At 39.4% G+C, this 19,941-nt stretch overlaps 1 protein-coding gene across 1 annotated transcript; it reads right to left on the minus strand.

The window, feature by feature from the left end:
* Window positions 1–2,091: 2,091 nt before the first annotated feature.
* On the minus strand, window positions 2,092–4,191 carry LOC130997699 (peroxidase 21). The gene is made up of 5 exons (XM_057923100.1): window positions 3,900–4,191; window positions 3,492–3,640; window positions 3,219–3,407; window positions 2,975–3,140; window positions 2,092–2,682 (listed from the first exon to the last, which is right to left on the minus strand). The coding sequence occupies exons 1-5, from the start codon at window positions 3,961–3,963 to the stop codon at window positions 2,276–2,278; spliced, it is 975 nt and encodes a 324-aa protein (XP_057779083.1). The 5' UTR covers window positions 3,964–4,191; the 3' UTR covers window positions 2,092–2,275.
* Window positions 4,192–19,941: the final 15,750 nt, after the last annotated feature.

Here is a 19,941-nt window from a genome sequence, read left to right on the forward strand (position 1 = left end):
TTTAACGGCGTTATTACGGCTGCATTATCACCGCCGGTAATTAGAGGCGGCTCGCCGCCGGTAATTTCAAATTAATTTAATTTAACTTTAATTTTAAAAAAAATGTAGATTAACGGCGACATTGCCGCCGTTAATTAGCGGCGGCAAAATGCCGCCGGTAATTCTTTAAATAAGAAACGACTTTAGATCCCCTTTTCTTTCACAGCACTCACGCGCAGCCCTCAAACCCTTCTCCCTCCCCCTGCCGCGCCTCCTCGCCGACCCAGCAGCCGCCGCCGACCGCCAGCCGCCGCCGTCAGTCCACCACCGCCGGCCAGCCACCCCTGCAGGTATTATAATTTCTCTCTCTTTCTCTTTATCTCTCACTTTCACATTTAATTAATTTATTTCTTTAACATTTAATTAGTTGAACGACGCCGCGCCGTTGCCGACACCGCCATCGCCACCGCCGACCACTACCGTACGCTTTCGTTCTCGTTAATTATTTGATTTATTTATTAATTATTTTGTTAGATTAAAATTAATATTAATTAGATTAATTTTAATTAATTTATAATATTTGAAGTATGATTAATTAATTTAAAATTTGTTTTTTAATATTATTTTGTTAGAATCTAATTAATGTTAATTTGATTAATTTTAATTGATTTATAATATGTGAAGTGTGATTAATTTTAATTAGTTAAATTATATTGAAATTTGTTTTTACAATCTAATTAATAATTAGTTGGAGTTTGATTAATTTAAATTAAAGTTGTTTGATTAATTATAAAGCATGATTAATTTTAAGTATGAATTTGTTAGAGATTTATTTATGTTAAATAATTTTGTTAAATGAAGTATGATTAATTGAATTTTAAGTATGCTAGTATGTGTTTATCATGAAATGATATGATATTATATATTGTGGGATAGATTTAATCAATTTCTTAAGGATCTTCTCCCTTGGGGATAGAAATTGATTATTTCTTAAGGATCTTCTCCCAACAAATTTTTTGGTTTAAATTTCAAACTTTATTTTTTATTGCTTTATATGTATTGTATTATTGCTTCGACATTGGGGGGCCGGGTAGACCTAGTATAGGCTTAGTAAATTAGGACCACTATGGTCACTATAGCTGCTGGTAGAGTCGAGCACTTGGTAGTTAGGATAGTGGGGTTATGCTGTCGAAATTTCGTTTGATTCAAGTAATTTATGATATTTTATTTATTTTTTTCATTTAGAATTTGCAAGAATGAGTGATAATTGATAGCCCATTCGTGAGTTGTGTACCCAAAGTTAATGGGACTCGTCGCCTTTAATCCATCTTCCAAACATCTTCTAGGGTTTGGCTATATATTGAAGATAAAGAGGACCCATTTTAGATGTTGTTTTCGTGCTACTCTACTACATTATTGAGAGTATTTTCGTAGCCTTTGTTCAGAGCATACACTACATGTAAGTGTGTTCTAGTTTGTTGCTTATTTCATCTTGTAAGCATTGTGGGTTGGATTATTACTTTGATTCCTTGCTCCAGCCTGTTGGAGTAAGTTTATTTGTTGGGTTAAGCGTTGAATGTGTAGCATTAAAGCTTAGGGAGTGAATTGTTAATTTGCTCTCAATTATTCATCTTCGTGGAGGTTTGGGAAGATATAGAGGCTAGGGAGAACGATTCTTCGTGTGTACGTAAGTCCTTTGTATATCTTATCATCACTAGTGGATAATTTACCATGGGCGTGGCCTCCCAGACGTAGGTGTTTTATCACCGAACATGGTTACCAACTTTGGTGTTCTTGTTCTTTACTTTTCTGCATAAGTCTCTTTGCGAGTTCTAACTTGTGCGTGTGCTGCATCAGTCTCTCTGCGTGTTATAACTTTCTGTGGATGCGAGATAAATGTGTTTGGATAGATGAATATTTCAATTATTCACTTACTAATCAGAATAATTTCCATCATTGTTTTTTTATCCATTGCCCCAATTACTTTTAATTAGTGAAAGTAATACTATATTACTGAAAATTAAAACTATATATGTAAATATATTTTCTTTCCTTAATTAAGGACTATTATACTATAAACTTAGCTCGTAAATGATTTAAAAATCAAAATTAAAAAGATCCAAATGAAGAGGAGATATATATAACAATACAAAAGTGACATATATATATATATATATATATATGTAATTGTGTTTGTTCTTCATAACCCCAAGCATTAAGGCGAGTAGGGTGGAGACGACATGACCCTACCCATTTAGTTAGAATTACAAAGAAACAGAGTCCGGGCCCGGTGTGATCATTTTTTGTTGACAAATCGACAATCCTTTCTAACCTCTCCTTCATCCTCAGAGACAGGATTGTTCTCGGACAAAATGAGGAGAGCTTTGCCGAACTGATCGTGGAAGTATCCATTATCCGCAGCCATCTTCTCCACAAACGGGTAAGTATTCGGATCCGAAACCAACTGCTGATCCACACCCAACAGCCCCTTGTGGCTCAGTATGTTCTTGTAGTACATGTTGTCCAGCACCATCGGCGTTTCCCGGTCGTTTCTAGAGTAGAGCACCGCGTTCGGATCCGGGTGCGGGGACGGGCACCGCGCCTTTAGGTACTCCGCGTACACCGGGTCCAGGGTCGGGTCCACCGTCGGGTACAGCCTCTGCACCAGGTTGATGCAGTGGACTCGCCCCACCGAGTGCGCGCCTATATACGAATTAAATAATATATCCTCATAAATGATAAAATTGACTACTTTGTTTATTTGTCGGTAAATAAATATATATGTTTGAACTGTTGTAATCAAGACCCTATAACCTTTTAGTTTAGACCCTCTTCAAATTTTCAATCGCTAATTTAATTTACTGACGTGACAAGTTTTATTTAATGAATGATGGGAGTTGTGAATTAAAATTTTAAATTTGAATTGCATGCAAGAATTCAAGATTAAATATCTAAAATTTGAGATCTAATGAGCAATTAATTAGATATATTTTACCTAATAGAGCAACTGTTCCTTGGGGATCAATGCCCATGGATTGGAAGGTGGAAAGGACTGTTGAAATGGAGTCGTTGTGATTGGGGATGGAGTTCTCGACTTGTGCTGCATAGCTTATCTTGCTGTCTTTTCTACCGGTCTTCATCTCTATATATGGCCCTCCCAACTTCAATCACACGTCATATTATTAATTACATATTAGTAAATTTATTTGAAAATGAAAAAAAGAAGATGGATATGATACCATGACTGCTCCATCTCTTGCAGAGAGGGCAACAATATCAGCGCAAGAAACGGTGGTGGGGCACTCCTTCTCGACGGCAGCTTTGATTGTTTGTATGTACTTGAAATTTCTCATCCCGAAGCTCCTCGACGTCGCCTTCTCCGATTCTACGCCATTTGCAGCCTCCAATAGCAGCGATGCGTCGCATGACTGCACGTGTTTTGTGTTTTTCATATATATATATGATCAATTAATTGAATCAAGTGTGGTGTGGAATGAATTAATGAAAACGACCTTGACAACGCAGTCGTGGAAGAGATTTCTGATCCAGGAAACAGCGGTGTTTCCATGCTTGTGATAAAGGGCGGTGACTTGCTCCTTTATTATTTCTTCGGCTCTCGGGCAACTCTCTTTGTAGTAATTAGCCTCTATCTCACTTTCGCCTTCAAATATCACATATATATTGCATTAACATCAACTTTTCTTCTCAAATCTACGTAAATTATTTGTACCTTCCGATGATGACAAAAAAATGTTGATCCATCACGAGTAATTTCGTAACTACTCACTATTTAATTTGAAGAGCAAGTAGTGGTAATGATAAATAGCAACATGAAATAGATAATAACACATGAGTAAAGGAGAAAAACAAGTGCGCAAGTGGTAATGACAGCATCGTAATAAAGGAGAAAAAGAAGTTACCGAAATGAAATTGGAAGAGCAACGGTATTAACAGAATGATGAAAGCTGAGGCAAAACTAGCCATCTTTTGTTTGTATATGGGCACACACAGAAATGAAGTGATTATTGTATGCTTATAATTAGGGTGTATATATATAGGGGCAGCAGTGGACACACACACACACACTACTCAACATTAGGTGGAAATAAGACACTGATCCACTTAGCCGCAAAAAATTGACCTTTCGGCCACTTCGCACCACGCTTGGGAATTTGGTTGCTCCACCAAGTCGATCCACTATAATTCTTTTTAATTCTGGAAATCTTGATTTAATAATTTCGTGCTAATTATAATTGTAAAGATCCACTGGAAATGCATGTTACCGACAAATTTCATTAATTTTAAGGGTTAATTATACATTAGCCATTAAAGTCAAATTCCTTTCCTAAAAAATTTAAAGGTTGATTCCTCCTCTACTAAGTTACTAACTAGCTAGACCACTTGTTTCAAAAAAAAAAAAAAAAAAAAAAAAACTAGACAAGGTGTGTGTATTGACCAAGCGATAAGGGGTTAATGGTTATGACCAAAGGTCTTGAGTTCGAGTCCTTGTGATACGGGCTTTTAATTTTTTTATTTAATATTATAAATTTATTTTTTTAAAAAAAAAACTAACTAAACCACTAGTCTCCTTACCTGGACTATGTGAACTCAATAGTAACGTTATCAATGACGGAGATGTAGTGTTAATGATTAGGGAGGTTGCTGGGATTCACGGATTAAGTAAACTGTTCAAAAAGAAATTAATTAAAAAAAACTACAAAAGAAAAGACAAGCTGGCTGCCGAGTTGACTGTTGAATTATAGGGATCTGAGGCATTATTTGTGGGTCACAGCGGCCCAACTAGTGACTAGATGATTGCCCTTAGCGTAATCGCAGACACTCAATTATTTTTGCTTATAAAATATTATAAATATTATTGGAATTAGGTGATAATTAGTATTGTATAGAAGGCGGGTAGCAAATATCTATCGAACTCATTGTATTATAATATTTTAATATATATAATCTATTTTATCAGTTTAGTAATTTATAATCTAGTACAAATTTATAAGTTACTATATATAGTTAGCAAGATGAAAAGAATCTTGTGTTTCGGACTGAGAAGTAACATATAATTAATGAAACCAAGATATATAAGACAAATTAAGAAAATAAAGTTAATCTTAAACTAATAAAAGGTATGATGATTAGGTGCCAATTTGTTGAACTAAAATCATCAAGGGTGCGTCATTTTTTGTTGTAAATTTATCATGGAAAAATGAGAGATAATCAAAATTTTACTCTTTAAATTATTCCTTTCTTTTTCCTCATTTTCTATTTGACCTTTACTCATTCCTCATTTTCACTACAAAATTCTTTTTGCACATTTCGTATATTTAAGGCATTTTTATTAAAAAACGAGCATAATAGTAATAATAAAGAACAACATTTTTATAGATTATATAGTTTCAATATATAACAAAGGGATTATTGCTGGAAAATACATATAAATTGTCAATTTTCTGGTTTATAACATGACCTTATAATTTGACCAGAAAATACAACAATTTTCAATTTAATCGCAATTATAACATGACTTTATAGCCTCACTAGAAAATACACCAAGTTTCAATTTATTCTCAATTATAACATGACCTTATTTAGATTATTTTGTCATCATAGATGTATTAATATTTATCGTATTCATATTAAATTGTTATGTATAAAATATTGTTAATTGATTGATTAATTTTTATAAAAATTAAGTTAGATGATTAATTATTTTGTATTAATTATTTTATTAATTCTATATATATTATAAAAAAAATCTCAAAATTTGGGGGCTTCATCACCCCCCGGTGAAGAATATGCAATGGAGCTTCTCACTGAAAACATATGGGATGAACGATACTTGAGGACCCAATAGGAGGAGATAAGGGGGCTTAAGCCCCTACTAATTAAACAAAAGACTTTTTATTAGTTCTTTTTTTAAAATCGTTAAAGTATTGATGTTTTGTGTGAATCTTTGTACAATAGTCTTGATCACTAAATTAAATTGTAAGAAAATTAATTTTTTAAAATTTGAAAGTATACAAGAGTTTTTTCTACGTTGGCTCCTGAATCATGTAGATATTAGACAAGGAAGGGGTACATCTTTTAGATGAATTAAAAGTGATTTTTTTTGCATGATATGCTTTCAAGACTTTATTCCTCCGGTGCACGTGAATATAAGGAGCTCAATTTTGATATCTAACAGGACTCAATTCAAATAATCTCAAATCATTGACGAAGAAATAATATGCACCACGAATAACACCCCAAAAGTAGGAAGAAAAGAAAATAGATAGTAATGGTAAATGGTAATCATTAGGAATTGTTGATCCTTAACCAATCACCATGCGCAGTCGCCCAAAATTAATGTCAAGTGGAATAATTTGTGGAGCGGAGTTGTGATATGAAAAAAAGATGCTATGGTTGCTTCATTACTTCATTTTGTAGCATTATGTGTTTGAAGCAACATATTCAATTCTCACTTTTCCTCCTTTCTCCAACTGGGAAAATAATAACTCAAAAGCATGTCTTTTATTAAATGACAATTTTATATAAAAAAGAAAAGAAAAAACCTAAAAAAAACCCTTGAAAGCACAGAAAGAGCAGACTAAGGGCCGAGTCTCATTAAAACCTTTTCACGGAAAACCCAGTGGTAAAAACCGTGAATAGGAAAAAGAGTACTCGTCTAGACACAAGACGAAAGTAGGGAATAGCTAAAGGAGATACAACTCCGAGATTCAGAATAACAACGAAAAAACAACCACCCATCAGTCCCAACTATCGTTTCTTACGCAGATGGCTATGCGAAGCCATGTCAAGGCGAACCGCAGCCCTAATCTCCTCAATCTCGTGCGGCCACCACCCTTCTGAACGTTGTTGGTTAGCCATAATATCTGCCGCCTTGTTTCCTTCTCTAAAGACGTGAGAAACCTGCAGCGAGAAAGCATCTAACATCTTTAAAATCCTATTCCACGCCGCCTTAAAACGCCAAGGCACATTCAAAGAACGGGTATTAAGAATTGATATCACGTAGGTGGAATCGGCTTCAATCCAAAGCTTGTGCCAACCACGATTGTGAGCAATTTGAATCGCCGAGATAACAGCCAGGAGTTCCGCTTCAAAGGCAAAACCCGAGCCACCTTTGAAGTGAAAACAACCACGCACTACATTCCAGTTATCTCTAAACACCCCACCTGCAGCAATAGTTCCCGGAGCTCCCGTCGCTGAGCCATCAGTATTTACTTTGATCCACGGCGCCACCGGTGGCCACCAATGCACCTCAACAAACTCCGGAGGAGGAGCACTCCTGGTAGTAACACCCACTGCCCGGAGAATCAGATAATCTGACCAAGAATTCAACATGTAACCTAATTTAGGAAAGTTATCATCAATCTCTTTGAAAGCAACTTTCACAGTGTGGATGACACGACTTGCTTCGAACTTTTGATTATCAAATATACAATTGTTTCTCTGCATCCAGATGGCCCAGATGACCGTGATGATACCAGCTTTCCAGAAATTACCGGTGAGGGGACTAAGTTTATACTGCCAAGCTGCCACCAAAAAACTATGAATATCATTCTCTTGCAACCCTTGCGTGAAATTGAACCACCCAAGAAACGTAGCCCAAATATTCTGCACACGCTCACAATTCCAGAAAAGGTGATCCTGAGACTCACTTCCTTTTAAGCAAAGCAAACAGACGTTTGGCGTGATCATACCGTAGCGGATAAGGCGATCATAAGTCGGTACTCTATTATGAAGAAGACGCCAACAGATCAAAGAACGTCGAATCGGAATAAAAGATTCCCAAAGCCAAGAGCCCCAAGACGCCTTCGGAAAATGATGACAATGCTTGTTTAATGCCAGCGCAGTAGTGACATTCCCGTGCAACGAGGGTTTCCAGAAACGCACATCTCCCTCAGTACCAAGAGGAGTGAGTAAAATATCACACACTATCTCAGGAAAAGCATTAACAAAGGCTTGCGTGAAATGCCAGAGCCCATCGTAGAAATAATCAGCCACCGATTGAGTAAGAAACGGAAGCATGAAATGCGGAATACCGCATTTATTCATAAGATTATACCCAAGCCAGTCGTCATACCAGAATGAAGTAGAAGCGCCGTCATAAATATACGAGTACGAATCCGCCACCAAACCATCAATTTCCTCACGTAAGCTCATCCAGACAGAAGAAGCAGCCACCAGAGATTTACAACGCCCAAAGCGATCGAGATATCTATCTCTAATCAAATCATATCCGAACTCACGCCCACCAACCACCTTCCACGCCATTTTCATTAGATAGCTCTTATTCATGAGCTCGAACGACCTAACCCCGAGACCTCCCTCCTCCTTAATCGAGCAGACCCTCTTCCAACTCACGGAACAAGATGGCGTCTGCTTGATGTTGCCAGTCCAAAGGAAATTACGGCAGCACGCATCGAGCTCCTTAATAAGAGCAGTCGGCCATCTATAAACCATCATGGAGTGCGTCAGGGAGCTTTGGATAACCGACCTGATCAGGCAAATCCTCCCAGCCATCGACAAGTGTAATCCCTTCCATCTCGCGAACTTGTTGATCACACGATCATGTATCGGTCGAAGATAGGAGGCATGCACACGACCCTTAAAGATAGGAACCCCAAGGTAAGTAATCGGAAAGTTGCCCTGAGAAAATCTCAATATGCTCCGAATAGCCCTACAGGTCTGAGAAGGAACTTTGCTAGTAAAAAAAATTTGCGACTTATCCGGGCTCACAATTTGATCAGAGATTTGACCATAATATTCCATAATTTTCTGAATGGTATTAGCGTTCGTGACCGTGGCATGACAGAAAACCAGAATATCATCCGCATATAAAAGATGAGTTGGAAAATTAATTCCCTGTCTCATTTGCATCGGTGTAAGTGTGCCCGCGCTAACACAATTTGCAAAGAGCCTACCAAGAACATCCTCGGCGATTCCAAAAAGAATCGGAGAAAGAGGATCGCCCTGACGAACACCCCTTGAACACGCAAAATAACCTTTAAGCTGACCATTGTACAGAATAGAAATCCTAGCCGAGTGAAGCAGAATCTCAATCCAACTAATGAACTTTGAATCATAGCCAGCAACACGAAGAACGTTAAGCAGGAAATCCCAGCTAAGAGTATCAAAAGCTTTTTTGATGTCAATCTTGCAAGCCATGTTTTGACCACGACTCGTACGATGCATACAGTTCACGCCTTCGGACCCAATCAGAATACAATCGTGAATGGAACGACCGCTAATAAAACCAAACTGATGACGGGAAACATAAACAGCAGCAACCTGGCTCAGTCTAGACGCCAACACCTTAGTAATAATCTTGTAAAGAAAGTTGGACAAAACAATCGGTCTCAGATCCGAGACCGAATTGACGACATCTTTCTTAGGTATCAACACCAAGGTATTAGAATTGCAGCCTTGAGGAAGATAAGAATTCCGGAAAAAAGCTTGAACAGCACACCAAATATCCACTTTAATAATCGACCAACAATGCTGATAGAACTTACCCGAGAAACCATCAGGCCCAGGCGAGCTGTTCGGCTCCATCTGAAAAACCGCAGCAGAAATTTCCTCTTCATCCGGCAAACGAATGAGCAAATTATTATAACGATCTTCGACCATCTCCTCAATAACCGCCTCAACCGCCGTAATATCAGTATTAGTATGACTGCTAGTCGAAAACAAAGAAGAGAAGAAATCCACGATATGATCCCCAATAACCTTCTGGTCGTAATTCATATCTCCATTGATCTCCATGTGAGAAACGATGTTAGGTTTACGACGAAACCTAAGCATCGCATGAAAGAACTTCGTGTTCCTGTCTCCATCTTGAAGCCAAGACACCCGGCTTTTTTGCTGTAAAAGCGAGCTCTGCCTGGAAAGCGCAACGTTGATCTTTGCTTGGGCTTCCACTTCTTTATCAAAGAGATCCTCCGTGTAACCATCCCTGGCAATCTGATCTTGAATCTCCAAAAGCTCTTGTTGAGTATTCATGATACAAGAATCAACATTTCCAAAAACATTCCGATTCCACGCGCGAAGAACCTGCCGAAGACGCTTTAATTTATGCATAACTTTAAAAATCGGGCAGGCAATCTCGGTATCCATCTACCAGGACCCTTCCACCGTATGGAGAAAATCCGGATGTAAGATCCACATGTTAAGGAACTTAAAGAAATGATGGCGAGGAGGAGCATCCACCATGCAATGAAGAACAAGCGGGGAATGATCCGAGGTAATACGTGGAAGAGCTTGGACAAAAACCGAACTCCAGAGATTTGCAAAAGAGTCAGCAAAAATCGCTCTATCCAGACGAGACTCCACATGGGTAGGCATAAATCTACGACCAGACCACGTGTAATGCAGACCAACCGTAGGCGCCTCAATGAAACCGGTGGCTTCAATGAATTCACAGAACTCCGCACAAGCAGTAGAGTTAGGCATACAGTCACTACTTCTTTCATGGGCGCCTTTCACCGCATTAAAATCGCCAATAAAGACAACATTACCATCAATATGATCCAGAAGATCCAACCACAAACGCCGTCTGCCAGCATACGTGTTAACGCCATGCACCACCGCGATTTTGAAATTCCACGTCGACCATCTGCAGTTCATGATAACCACCTGCTCCGAGGAGAAAATCACATCATGAGTAACAGAAGGATGAGAAAAAACCCAAATATTCGAACTCATGTTGTCTCTTGAATTTTGAAAACAAGGAATAAGATTCAGAGAACGCCAAAATCTAGAAAAAGTCTTCTTGAGATTCGTCTTAGGCTCAATAATCCCAACAATAACAGGGGAGAAGGAGTCGCAATGCTCCTTTAAAACTCGTTTGGACTCGTCCGTAAGGCCCCGGACATTCCATACGAGGACATTCATCAAAAAGACTGAGGATTCGTGTTCGGGTTTTCACCCGATTCCACTTCAGCTGCCCAACTCTTGGCCGCCACATTATTCAGGGCTCTATCATTCTTCGAGCTCCCAGATGTAATAATGAAATCTCTAGGTTTATCTCCTGCTTCCCAAGCTTTGTAAAGTTTATTTTTGATGAAATCTTCAGCCTGTTGATTGGGTTGTTGGTTAGGTTGCTGCTCCACTGACTTCCGTAGACGACTCTTGATACTATCTTCCTCAAGAATCCTCGGTTTCCTTATTGCCAAATCTTTCGGCGGTCTCCCCCTTTTTTTCACCTGCGCCTCCGCCTCACAATTCCTGAAAGTTTCCACTATCCGCTGAGCTTTGATAGCGCTGTCCATCATCTTTTCTTGTTTCTCACAATTTTTATCCCGATTGACCGAACTTTCAAAAATGACGATCTGTTGTGAATCTTCTTCAGCCACTGTCTTGCCACCATCCGACTGCCCATCAGATTCATCTCCTAAATCTATCTCTTCCGTAGCCGGCACAGTGATCGCCTGTAAGATATCCGGACCTGACATCAATCTATCTCCATTGGCATCCTCAAAATCAACATTCCGATCAGTTAAAGCCAACGACTGATTGTGGTTCTTTGTTCCCCGCGGTGTCAGAATCTGCTCTTCTTCAACAACAACCTGTTCCAAAACCCCCAACTGATTTAGAATCCGCTCTTCTTCGACAGCCACCTGTTGAAAAACCCCAAATTGATTTTCAGTGATAATCTGCGGTCTGTGAGCTTGGTCAGTCCTATTCTGGTCCCAAGATTTTGGTTTCCAGTTAGGTGCCCTAACCTCCTTGGCAGCTCCCTTATTAATTATTTCCTTGTCTTTCACCAGCGACATATCTTTGGCCTTCCCATTCCTGCTGTCCTCCTTGGATTTTTTCTTCATTTTATTGCAGTTATCAATAGAATGTCCAGTGATCTTACACTTAGAGCAGAAGGCCGGTAGTTGTTCGAATTCAAATTCGACGTGAAAGGAACGTTCTTCCCCGTCAACCAGCAAAGCCTCCGGAAGAGGACGCGAGAGATCAATCTCCAACAAAATTCGAGCATAATGTCCAGCAGCACCACGTGCAGAAGCCCCATCAACTTTAATAGGCGATCCTATCGCCCTTCCAATACCCGTAATGACATCCAGAGTCCAAAATTCTAAGGGCAAATAATAAATGCGCATCCAAACTTCACAAAGTGATGAAATTTCTTTATAGGGGTCGAAGAATCTCACCCATTCGCGTAACCGCATGGTTCCGAAAGGTAACTCCCAAGAAGTGCTTTTCTGAACTAGCGTCTTGTCTTCAGCGGTATTAAATTTAATAGTGTAGAAGCTCTTTCCCATGGGGATGATTTGCCAATCATTGTCAATATTCCAAGCCACCTGAAGATCACGTTTAAGATCCGTGAGAAGACGCGGCTTCTCTCCTTTCCTAAGAAGAAGACGACCAATTAAAGCATGCTCAAATTGATTTATTTTGGGCAGCAGATGCTCTTTTGGCACCCTAAGCGTGGGTATTTCACCAGAGAAGTCCGGTTGCAGCGAAGTGAATCGATGAACAAGCACATCCGGCGTACGTTCAATTTGTCGGGGTCTCCTCAGAAGCGAAGCAAAAGAAGTTGTGCTCGGCCGGTGAAGCTCTGTCGCCGAGGCCTTCTTAGAATTGTCTCCCTTGATCAAATCCTGAACCTTAGTATTGGATGTAGTGAATTTATGAACCTGTGAATGTCCAGAAGGTCTATCAGCAAAGGACGTTGTCGTAGATTCCTCAGCCAAACCCTTTGAATATTCAACAGCAGATTTCTCTTTGTCGTGACATTCTCCATGGCTATGACGTTGAGTAGAGAAATTATTGGAAACTTGAGGCAGATTCAGCCCTGCCTTATCAACCATAATCGGCAACTGTTGTTGGTTGATTTGCATCGTAGGCGTAGGTGGCTTGCTCGGCGACATTGGCGGCATCGGTTGTGGCGTGCCGGCGATCTCAGCAAAGGACTGCATGGGCGGCGACTTTGCCGGTGAGCAGATCTCTTCTTCAGCGGCAGAGAGGTTCGGCAGCAGCTGCGGAGCTTCATCAGCGGCTGCGGCGGGAGCGGACCTTCGCCAGTTGCTGCGTGGAGACGTCGGAGGCGGAAGGGCGGAACGCTGGGTGGCTATGGGAACAGCCCGGTCGCCGGTGATTGGGAGATCCATTTCTCTCTCAGATCGCCTTAGGAACAGCGGTGCAGACTGTAGCGGAGATGGCAAAGGATTCGGTGGGGAATCGCGTTCTGCCGGAGCTGTTGACTGCGATTGCTGCAGACGAGCGGCGTTCGTCTTCGTGAGACTGGAGCAGCGACTGGAGGAGCGATCGAAGCTTGCCGTTGCGAACTCGGTCAGCTGGAGCGTGTTGACTGCGCTTGCTGCGGAGGCGCGAGCGGCGGTGGTGGCCAGTGTCCGGCCAGCCAGCAGCGGCGAGCGGAGCCAGGGTCCGGCCAGCCAGCAACGGCGAGCGGCCCGGCAGCGTCGAACAGTCTGGCGTGCTCAGTCAAACACGCGGGCCGATGGAATGGGGCAGCGCCGCAACTGTAAGCGAGGAGCGGCGCCTCGGCGAGGCAACACACAGGCACCACGGACTGCGGAGGAGGCGAAGAAGGCGGAGGAGGCGGACGGCGGTCCTCCTTAACTCAGCGATTTCCGGCGCCCAGATCTGGTGTGAATGGACTCCAGGCGTGAAGGCGCAGATTCCCGCAGCTGGGTTTTTTCCTGTCTGCTACAGTAGCATTTTGCTTTTGCTACAGTAGCATTATCAATCAACTCAAAAGCATGTCTAAACTTTCTGAGATATTTTTTTATTTTTATTTCTAAAATTTAGGTCTTTGAAATTTCATTTATGTACGTGACTATGTCTCTATTTTTGATGCAATGCGAGGCCTAAAAAGTATAGGGGCACATCGCCTTTAATACTGAAAAGTACTAGTATACTTTACAATGGACAATCCCTTTTCTAGAAATAAAAAGAAAAAAGACAAATCGCTAAAGAGGTTTATCCTTTCATCTAAAAACTATTGAAAGAAAAGAAAAGGGGCATCTAAAAAATATTGAAAGAAAAGAAAAGAAAAGGGGAAAAAAGAGAGAGTAGAAAGTGCTTTTCAACATACAGACGAATTGTTATCGCACTATTTCAATACTCCCTCCGTCCGCCAAAAGTGGGGCGGCACAATTACTATATCGGGCGTCTGCAAAGAGTGCACCACTTTCCTTTTAAGGAAGTGGTCCCACCATCCACTTTAATATTATAACCTTACAAACACTCTTTATTTATAAAAAAAAAAACCCACCCCAAATTCAATATCAACCACACATCTCATAAAGTGGTGAGACTCTTTCTCTACTACATCAAAATCATCACTAATTTTATTAAATTCCGTGCCCAACTAAAGTGCCTCATTTTTTACGGACGGAGGGAGTATTATTTAGAAATACAACTGAAAAAACAATGATAAAAAAAAAAAACAGCAAGAGAAAGAATCCTGGAGGCTGGAGACCAAGATTGAAACCTTGTGAATAAACACATCTGTTTCTTTGTTTTATCTTTGAGGGTCTCTTTAATGGAAAATGGTCGAATACATATTTTTTTCTCATTTTTTCACTCTTTTCACACATTCTCTAAATTGAAAAATTTTCCTTGAGCAAGAAGGAGAATTTTCCGGGGCAGCCCATTTTTCCACCTTTTCACTCCAATTCATGATAATATTATCACAAGTTATAGGTGTGATAATATTTTTCCATATTTTATAATTTAACTCATCTCTATATCTTTTTTATTCTCTCTCTTTGCACTCGCCTCTCTTTTTTTTTTCACTCTTTTAATAATATTTTCATATATTTTTCTATTAGATAGAACATGAGATAAAAAGAGTAGAGATCACTAAAATATGATAATTATTTTTTTTATATTTTACTTTTCATTTTCCTTCTTTTCTAATGATAAACTTACGACTAAAGAGAACCCACCCTAACACTTTTACTTTCTTTTCTCCCCCTCCCCCCCTCCCTTCCCCTTTTTTTTTTTTTTCTTTTTGGGGTGTTTGACTAACCAAAGATGTTTCAAGAGCTTATAAGATGTAGTTTCTTAAAATCTTATAAGTTGTCAAAGTGTTTGAATAATTGATCGCTTATAAGTTAGAAAGATAAATTTTAGTTAGAGAGAGAAAATTTTTGTTAGAGAGATCAAAAATCGAAAAGAGATGAAATTAGAATGATATATAATGAAAATAAAATATCATTGTTGAGTTACTTTTGTAAAATGAGCGTTGCTTATAAGAAAATGAGAAAATAAATTGGGGTAAACGAACTTATTTTTTGGAAAGCTTAATTTTATAGCTTATAAGCTCTTTAGGAGCTTATTTTTCCAAACATTTTTTAGGAACTTATAAGCTCCTAAAATAGCTTATTAAAACAGCTTAAAACAGCTTATAAGCTGTTTTAAAGAGCTTATAAACTCATCCCAACACCCTCTTAATATGTTGGGCTATTAAGCAATGAAATATTAAGGAATCGCCATTCCGGCCTACAAAGAATTTGGATTTGGGCTTGGGCTTGGACCCATATAAATTTAAGGAATCGCCATTCCGACCTACAAAGAATTTGGATTTGGGCTTGGGCTTGGACTCATATAAATTGAGCTGTGTGAAGTGTGAATGAACTCAAATAGTCGAATATTCTAAAAGTTTGAAGTTATTTTTTCTTTTTCCTATTATTGCTAACGTTTACTTTTCTTTTTTTCTCAAGAGCTTTCATAATGGAAAGAGTGGAAGAAGGCCTTAATAAAATCAAATGAAATGTACACAGCTAGGTGAATTTAGACCAACTCAAAAGTTCAAAGGGCTTAATATAAACGTGGTTTTGAAGATGCCATGTGACGCCCGGGGACGAAGTGCGGAGTGATCGCCAGTGCAAAAGAGGCACGGATAAGGAGCGGCTCCAATTAAGACTTCCAAGCGGAGGGGCGCAGGGATGAACCGGAACACATCCGAACGAGAGGAATTATGAGAATATGCAGGTATGAGACTGCATATTCGAGGAGAGCTTAAATGATTTGATAGGTGCTACTCATATCAATAAGATGCATCTTCTTTTCTGGTGCCCACACGGAAGAAACTCCAAAGTTAAGCGTGCTTGGCTTGGAGCAATTCCGGGATGGGTGACCCCCTGGAAAGTTTTTTCTCAAGGAGCGTGCGAGTGAAGACAAAACACGTTAGAAAAGAATCGTGTTGGTCTGTGGGGACAGCCGTCAACTCTGGAGCCGGGCTGTTACACGCCACACGCCTAATTAAAATGAAGTACAAAAATATTTGAGGACGTAATCAAACAAAACTTGAAAACATGGACAAACAATGTGTTTCGCTCAGAATTATACAAAAGAAATAAAAAATGAAAAAAGAGAGTAAATGATTCATCCCATGCTTAAATCTAGCGTTAATCAGTCATTTCCAAGATGTTAGCGTTAATCAGTCATTTCCAAAATGTTAACTATTTTTTTTAAGGCGGCGTTTACTTTGAAGGATAAATTTATCCATGAAAAATGATGGATAACAAAAATTTATGCCTTTAAATATCTCTCTTTTTTTTCCCAATATTTGACACAAAAGCATTTTTCCTTCCTTATTTTCATTTCAAGGATGGATAATATTATCCACTCAAAAATGGAGGGATAATATTATCCATCATTGAAGTGAAAATAAGGAAGTAAAAAATGCTTTTGTGTCAAATGTTGGAAAAGAAATGAGACATTCAAAGACATATTTTTGTTATCCATCATTTTCCATGGATAAATTTATCCATCAAAGTAAACGCAGCCTAAAAGGTAAAATCATATAGTATTAAAAAGAGGAGTACAGGGGGTACTCAAGCCCGTACAAAATGAAATAGAAGACAAACACCCCACAACAGAGACAAAATACATCTACATCGGAAGACAATTACAAGGATCCAAAGACCAGTCATGGGTTGAGTAGCCAAACTTGTTTGGATAGAAAGCCTTCAACCATCTCCACGTATTAATAATAATATCATCCACCACTCTATGAGCATCAGAATTTTATCTTTAAACACTTTTTCATTTCTAGCTTTCTAAATCTTCCAACAAACACATTGCCAGACGGTGTTGCACATCGGTTTTCCTTTCTTATTCTCATCTTTCTCAACAAACTCATGGAAGTGGTCCAAAAGCGAAACGAAAGAGATGAGAGAAATGTTCATCCACTTACAGATAAGCTCCCACACTTTGACAGAGAACATACACAATAGTAGAAGGTGATCGGTGGATTCCAATAGACATGAGCAAAGAGGGCAGCAATGATCACCATTCCCTAACAATATTCCTCTAAATGTTAAGTACTTTTAGAGTGGAGAGTCCCATGGGACTTTATAGAGATTGCCTCTGTCTTAGGGCATCTAAAAGAGTCCCAAGGGACTTTATGGAGATTGTCTCTATCTTAGGGCATCCACTGTGGTGCCACATCATCAACTACCTTCTTTTTTAATTATTGGGAAAAGGTGCAGATAAGCCCTCCTAGGTGTAGCCCTTATAGCGTATACCTCCCCATTCTCACTATGCGTGCAATTAAACCCCCCAACTCAAGAAAAAGGGTGCAAATACCCCCCTCACCCTAACCTCCGTTTTCTCACCGTTAGTCAGCATTATTTTTTTTTTATTTTTATTTTCTGTGGGGCACACCATCTGAAGTCACGAATTTCACAAGTATGACGGACTTCCACGCGGCCGCAGTGATTCTCAGCCGACGTCGACGGCGATTGGTGCAGTTTCCTCCGCAGCAATTCGATTCGAGATCTGACGCCATCGGCCTTATCGCTCAGTAGCGCGTGGAACTGTCGGAGTTGGGGTTCGTTCATCAAATTGAGCAGTTCCGGCCGCGTGGGGTATTTAGCTTCGAGATTTTTGCGGCGCAGTTTGGCGACCTCGTCCTCGATCTGCTTCTTCTGCTCGTGGAAGAAGTCGGCGACGCCGAAGCTCTTGACGCCGGCGGAGTTTTTGGACTTGTAGAGGTCGATTTTCTTTAATTTCGATGAAGATTTTTCATTAAATGGCTGCCAAATTTAGGAGATTTTGCCTTGTATCTTTTTTGGTAACATAATCTCCGCCGATTTTCTGCAAGCCTGCCACCGCTCCACCGCCGTTGTCAATCTCTTCTTCGTCGTCGTTTTTTATCAAACAAGTAGCGCAGACCTTGAATGGAGGAGGAGCAGGAGAAGAAGAAGAGGGAGTAGTGTCGTCGAAGGCGTCGCCGACAAGTGACTTTAGATGGTGGGCCCCACAGAAAATAAAAAATAAAAAAAATAATGATGACTAACGGTGAGAAAACGGAGGTTAGGGCGAGGGGGGTATTTGCACCCTTTTTTTTGAGTTGGGGGGTTTAGTTGCACGCACAGTGAGAATGATGAGGTATACGCTATAAGGGCTACACCTAGGAGGGCTTATCTGCACATTTTCCCTTAATTATTCAATATTTTCTCCACTATAACACTACTTCACTTTTAATTATTTATGGACTCCATTATTATTATTATTATTATTATTATTATTATTATTATTATTATTATTATTATTATTATTATTATTACCACAATATACAATTTTATATATATATATATATATAATTTATGTATTTTTATTTTTATACTATATTTTACTTTAATTAATTTAATATAATTACACGAACAAATTAATTTATTTAAATAATAAAATATAATTCTATAATTAATATAATTATGCTAAAAAATTTAAAATTGGAACACACATATTATTGAAAATAAAATTCTTACAATACACAACTAAAATTAAAAATACAAATAAAAAATACATAACAACATAATTTAAATGCCAAATAAAAACAAACATAACACTTAATAATAACACTAATCATCGCCGAATCGTGCCCACACGTGCTCAACCAAGTCGGATTGAAGTTGATGATGTATTTTTTTTTATCATGAACTTTAGCACCTCTCATGAGGTACTCGTTGAATCCTCCCACTGAACCGTGATTTAAATCTCCTTCAATATCATTGCTCGACATGCTTGGTTCGTCTTCGACCCATTGGCTAGCCATTTTCCTTCATTCTCAATTATCATATTATGTAGAATAATGCAAGCATACATAATATCGGTGATGTTTTCTTTATACCAAAGGCGGCTCGGACCTCTGATTATTGCCCAACGAGCTTGGAGAACCCCAAATGCATGTTCGACATCCTTTATTGCAGCTTCTTGCATTTCCTTGAACTTCCTTCTTTTTGGATCTTGAGGACATTGGAAGTTCTTGACAAAAGTTGCCCACTTAGGATATTTACCGTCTGTTATGTAGTATCCATGAGCATACTGCATGCCATTTACTGTGAACGGAATGGAAGGAGCTTGTCCTTGTAGAACATCGTTGAACATGGGTGACTGATTAAGCATGTTTATGTCATTGTTTGACCCTGCAACGCCAAAAAAGCATGCACAATCCAAAAATCTTGAGACGCAACCGCTTCAAGCATAATTGTTGGGACTTCATGATCGCCGCGAGTGAACTGGTCTTTCTATGCTACTGGACAATTTTTCCATGTCCAGTGCATACAATCAAGACTCCCGATTATTTCAGGAAAGTCGTGCCTCTGCTTGTGCATTTCCATCAAGCGCCGATAGTCATCAACAGTTGGCCACCTCAAGTGGCGTGCACCAAAAATCTCAATAACTCCTCGACAAAAGTGGCACAAGCTCTTTTTCCCTGTTGTTTCAGAAATCCGCAAGTACTCATCGTAGTGATCAGTTGGGCCACCATATGCCAACTTTCTAATCGCATTCGTGCATTTTTGTAGTGGAGTGAAACCTTTCTTCTTTGTGGCATCGAGTCTTTGTTGAAACGATGTGTTGTGGGCTTCCAAAGCATTCACTATGCAAGTGAATAACTCTTTCCGCATCCGAAAATGACGCCTGAATACATTGGGACCCCATGTTGGATTATCATCAAAATAATCC

The sequence above is a fragment of the Salvia miltiorrhiza genome, chromosome 8 (genome assembly GCF_028751815.1).
Source record: "Salvia miltiorrhiza cultivar Shanhuang (shh) chromosome 8, IMPLAD_Smil_shh, whole genome shotgun sequence".
Classification (NCBI taxonomy): domain Eukaryota; kingdom Viridiplantae; phylum Streptophyta; class Magnoliopsida; order Lamiales; family Lamiaceae; genus Salvia; species Salvia miltiorrhiza.

Bases quoted from the DNA above. Each gene is read 5' to 3' on its own strand.
- LOC130997699 (XM_057923100.1), bottom strand. From the start codon at position 3,963: ATGGCTAGTTTTGCCTCAGCTTTCATCATTCTGTTAATACCGTTGCTC. The intron at 3,408-3,491 runs GTCGTTTTCATT...AAACACGTGCAG, and splicing joins TCCACGACTGCGTTGTCAAG to TCATGCGACGCATCGCTGCT. The intron at 3,141-3,218 runs GTATCATATCCA...GTGTGATTGAAG, and splicing joins CAAGAGATGGAGCAGTCATG to TTGGGAGGGCCATATATAGA.